Raw genomic sequence first — 4,224 nt, forward strand, 5'->3', positions numbered from 1 at the left:
TTTTTGAGATGGAGTCTTGCTCTGTTGCCCAGGCTGGAGTGCAGTGGCTCAGTCCAGGCTCACTGCCATCTCTGCCTCCCAGGTTCAAGTGATTCTCCTGCCTCAGCCTCCTGAGTAACTGGGATTACAAGCATGTGCCACCGCACTGGCTCATTTTTCTAATTTTAGTAGAGATGGAGTTTCACCATGTTGGACAGGATGGTTTTGAACTCCTGACTTAAAATGATCCACCTGGCTTGGCCTCCCAAAGTTCTGGGATTACAGGCATGAGCCATTGTGCCCGGCAATTATATTTAATATTTAATAATAAGGAAATAATTGCTGTAGCTTTACTTTAAATTGTGGAATTCCGAAACTGGAAGGGAACTGGAAATGACTTGTTGAATCAAGTCATTTTAAACTTTTATTTTGCCAGTGGAAAAAATTAGCCCCCAAAAGAGCAGGGAACCTGCTGATGTCCCACAGTAATTCACAGCTGGAGACAAGGCTTTGTGTCTTATCTCCAGGGAAAATTTGTAGACAGCCTAGCTCTTTATGTGCCGAGCACTCTCACCCCAGGCATCCCCCAGTTCTCCACTCATTTGAGAACATAAATTGGATCTTGCCACTCTCTACTCATTTTTCAGCATGTCGAGCATAAGATCCAGACTGTCTCTGTCATCTGGCTTCTCTCCTCCTCGTTTATCATTACTCATCTTCATAGCTTATCCTACTCCAGTCGTGCTGTCTTCCTGTTATTCCTCAAAAATAGAAATGCATTTCTTCCTAGGGCCTTTGTACCTGCACTTGCCATCGCTTTTGCTCAGAATGTTCTTTTCGTCAAATATTTGACCAGCTTGTTCTCCATCATTGTTTATGTTTGACTGAAATGTCTTCTCTTCAGTAGGTTCATTCTCCCCAATCACTGTCTTTTAATTTTGCTTTATTTTGGGCCATCTAAGGTTATCTTATTAGTTTATTTGTTGTTCGACTCCTGCATGGCCATACACCTCCATGAAGGCAGGTATTGTCACCTTAGGCCCTCAAATACACTGGACAGCATCTGGCGCATAGTAGATGCTCAACGAATATTTGTTGTGTGAGCAAATGGTTGGTTGATTGGATTGAACAGAGTTCAGTACGTAAACGTTTAGGGCCTCTTTGCATTCTATTTTACTTATGTATAAAATGATGATACATAATGATGATATAAATGGTGTCACAGTGTACAAGGCTGTAGTGGGATCAGGCAGTCAAATGAGAATCATGCTTGTCTTTTCCAAATGGTGAGGGAATAGATGCATGTTTGTGGTCGTTATGGAATGATCCTGTGCTCCTGAGGCAACAGAAAGGCCAGGCTCTCTTGGGTAATCTTCCTCTTACTGTCTTCCCTTTGCAGAGACATGCCCTGCCAGGCAGGGGAGGAAGAGTGGACCACTGCCCCAGTTCCCCAAACCATCAGGGACCTCTTCCAGAATGGGAACTGGACGATGCAGAATCCTTCACCTGCATGCCAGTGTAGCAGCGACAAAATCAAGAAGATGCTGCCTGTGTGTCCCCCAGGGGCAGGGGGGCTGCCTCCTCCACAAGTGCGTCACTTTCAGGGTGTGACTGGGCAGAAGGGGTAGAGGGTGGGCTGGTAGCTTCTGCTTGGAAGCAGGAATGAGTGAGATATCACGTTGGGAGGATCTGTCTTTTTTCTCTTTTTCTTTGAGGCAGAGTCTTGCTCTCTTGCCCAGGCTGGAGTGTAGTGGCATGATCTTGGCTTACTGCAACCTCCCCCTCCCAGGTTCAAGCGATTCTCCTGCCTCAGCCTCCCAAGTAGCTGGGATTACAGGCACGCACTACCATGTCCGGCTGATTTTTCTGTTTTTAGTAGAGATGGGGTTTCGCCATGTTGGCTAGGCTGATCTGAAACTCCTGACCTCAGGTGATCCACCCACCTCAGCCTCCCAAAGTACTGGGATTACAGGTGAGAGCCACTGTGCCCAGCCCTGTTTCAGTCTTTAACTTGCTTCTTGTCATAGGAAAAAGCATGTGATTTTTGAGGGGAGAGGGTTTGGACCATACTGTGCCCATGCCTGTCCCACAGCAGTGAAGTCACAGGACAGACTGTGACAGGCCTGGCTTCCAATCTTGGCTCTGCAACAAATGAGCTGGTAGCCTTTGACAGGCCACTTTAACTCCCTGGACCTGTTTCTTCACCTCTGAATTAGGGAAGCTGGATCAGAAAACTCCTGTGGATCTTGTCAACTCTGGCATTCTTGGAGACTCTGTTTGGGAAGGAGTCCTGAGCCATTTTTTTTTTTTTTTTTGAGAATTTCAGGAAGAGGAGTGCTTATGATAGCTCTCTGCTGCTTTTATCAGCATCCAAATTGCAGGGTGAGGACAAGCAATTCTAAATAAGTACAAGAACTAAAATAAGTCTTGGTTACCACTCTTTAAAATAATAGCTAGGCCAGGTGCGGGGTGGCTCACACCTGTAATCTCAGTATTTTGGGATGCTGAGGCGGACGAATCACCTGAGGTCAGGAGTTCGAACCAGCTTGGCCAATGTGGCGAAACCCTGTCTCTACTAAAAATACAGAAATTAGCCAGACATGGTGGCACGTGCCTGTAATCCCAGTTACTTGGGAGGCTGAGGCAGGAGAATTGCTTGAACCTGGGAGGTGGAGGTTGCAGTGAGCCAAAATCACGCCACTGCACTCCAGCCTGGGCAACATAGTGAGACTCCATCTCAAAAAATAAAATGAATAAAATAACAGCTAATCTAGTCATCGGTATAACTCCGATGAACAAAAGATTTATTAGGCATAGGGAATGATGATGCTTCCTACAAATCTCTTGACTACAAAGAATCTCATTTCAATGTTTATTGTTAGATATTCAGAATAAATTCTTGGGAAAGACCTTGGCTTGGTGTAAGTGAATTACCAGTGCCAAGGGGCAGGGTGAACCACGTCTCGGTGCTGGCTGACTGAGAGCAGTGTCTGGGGCCTGTAGTCAGGTTTCTGGTCGCACTGTGGACATGGTCACTGTTGTCCTTGATTTGTTTTCAGTTTCAATTCTTGTCTATAAAGACCCGTATGCTTGGTTTTCATGTGATGACAGAGAAAACAAAACACTGCAGATATCCTTCAGGACCTGACGGGAAGAAACATTTCGGATTATCTGGTGAAGACGTATGTGCAGATCATAGCCAAAAGGTGACTTTTTACTAAACTTGTCCCCTGCCTTATTATTACTAATTAGAGGAATTAAAGACCTACAAATAACAGACTGGAACAGTGGGGGAAGTGCCAGATTATGGCCTGATTCTGTCTATTGGAAGTTTAGGATATTATCCCAAACTAGAAAAGATGATGAGAGGGACTGTGAACATTCAGTTGTCAGCTTCAAGGCTGAGGCAACCTGGTCTAGAATGAAAATAGAAATGGATTCAAAGTCAAATTCTGCCACTTAGTAGCAACTTGACCAGGTAACTGTTTATCCTTTTAAAGCCTTAGTTTATCTAAATTGTGATATTAATGTTGCTCTTATAAGTTTGTCATGAGGACTAAATTAAATGATGTACATAAAGTGCCTTGGCTGCTCTCTGATAGGGGACTCCATGATAATTTGTGGTCTCATGGGGGGAGCCCTGGGAAGGTTTAGGAGCCTGCCTTGACTGTGGAGCCTTGGGAGAGCCGTCTAGCTTCCTGGGACATGGCAGTCTAGTGTTAAATGCTTAGCTCAGCAAATGTTTGTTCTGGTTTCCTTCCCATCAACTTGGTCAGTTGGGGTCTTTCACTTAGGAGTTTCTCAGTGACTTTAAATGGCACGGGCATGCTGGAATGATAGTGACCATGAGTTTCCAAGAAAGAAGCATAACTTCTCCTTATGTCATCCACAATTGAAATATTATTAATTGAAAAAGCTTCTAGGCTGGGCACAGTGGCTCATGCCTTAATCCTAGCACTTTGGGAGGCCAAGGTGGGTGAATCACTTGAGGTCAGGAGTTCAAGACCAGCCTGGCCAACATGGGGAAACTCCATCTCTGCTAAAAATACAAAATGCGCTGGCTGTGGTGGCACGTGCCTGTAATCCCAGCTACATGGGAGGCGGAGGCAGGAGATTGCTTGAACCCGGGAGGCGGAGGTTGCAGTGAGCTGAGGTCGTGCCATTGCACTCCAGCCTGGGCAACAAGAGCGAAACCGTCTCCCAAAAAAAAAAAAAAAAAAAAAAAAAAAAATTTTTTTTTTCACT

At 45.2% G+C, this 4,224-nt stretch overlaps 1 protein-coding gene across 2 annotated transcripts in view; it reads left to right on the forward strand.

Moving 5' to 3' along the window:
- Window positions 1–4,224, forward strand: part of ABCA1 (ATP binding cassette subfamily A member 1) — a 154,414-nt gene that overhangs the window by 123,262 nt on the left and 26,928 nt on the right. For both annotated transcript variants that reach the window (XM_017876728.1, XM_017876727.1), the window contains exons 31-32: window positions 1,379–1,568; window positions 3,091–3,185. In XM_017876728.1, coding sequence (XP_017732217.1) covers window positions 1,379–1,568; window positions 3,091–3,185 — 285 coding nt within the window. The remainder of the gene's footprint in view (window positions 1–1,378; window positions 1,569–3,090; window positions 3,186–4,224) is intronic.

Source organism: Rhinopithecus bieti, unplaced genomic scaffold (assembly GCF_001698545.2).
Source record: "Rhinopithecus bieti isolate Rb0 unplaced genomic scaffold, ASM169854v2 scaffold_9663, whole genome shotgun sequence".
Lineage (NCBI taxonomy): Eukaryota > Metazoa > Chordata > Mammalia > Primates > Cercopithecidae > Rhinopithecus > Rhinopithecus bieti.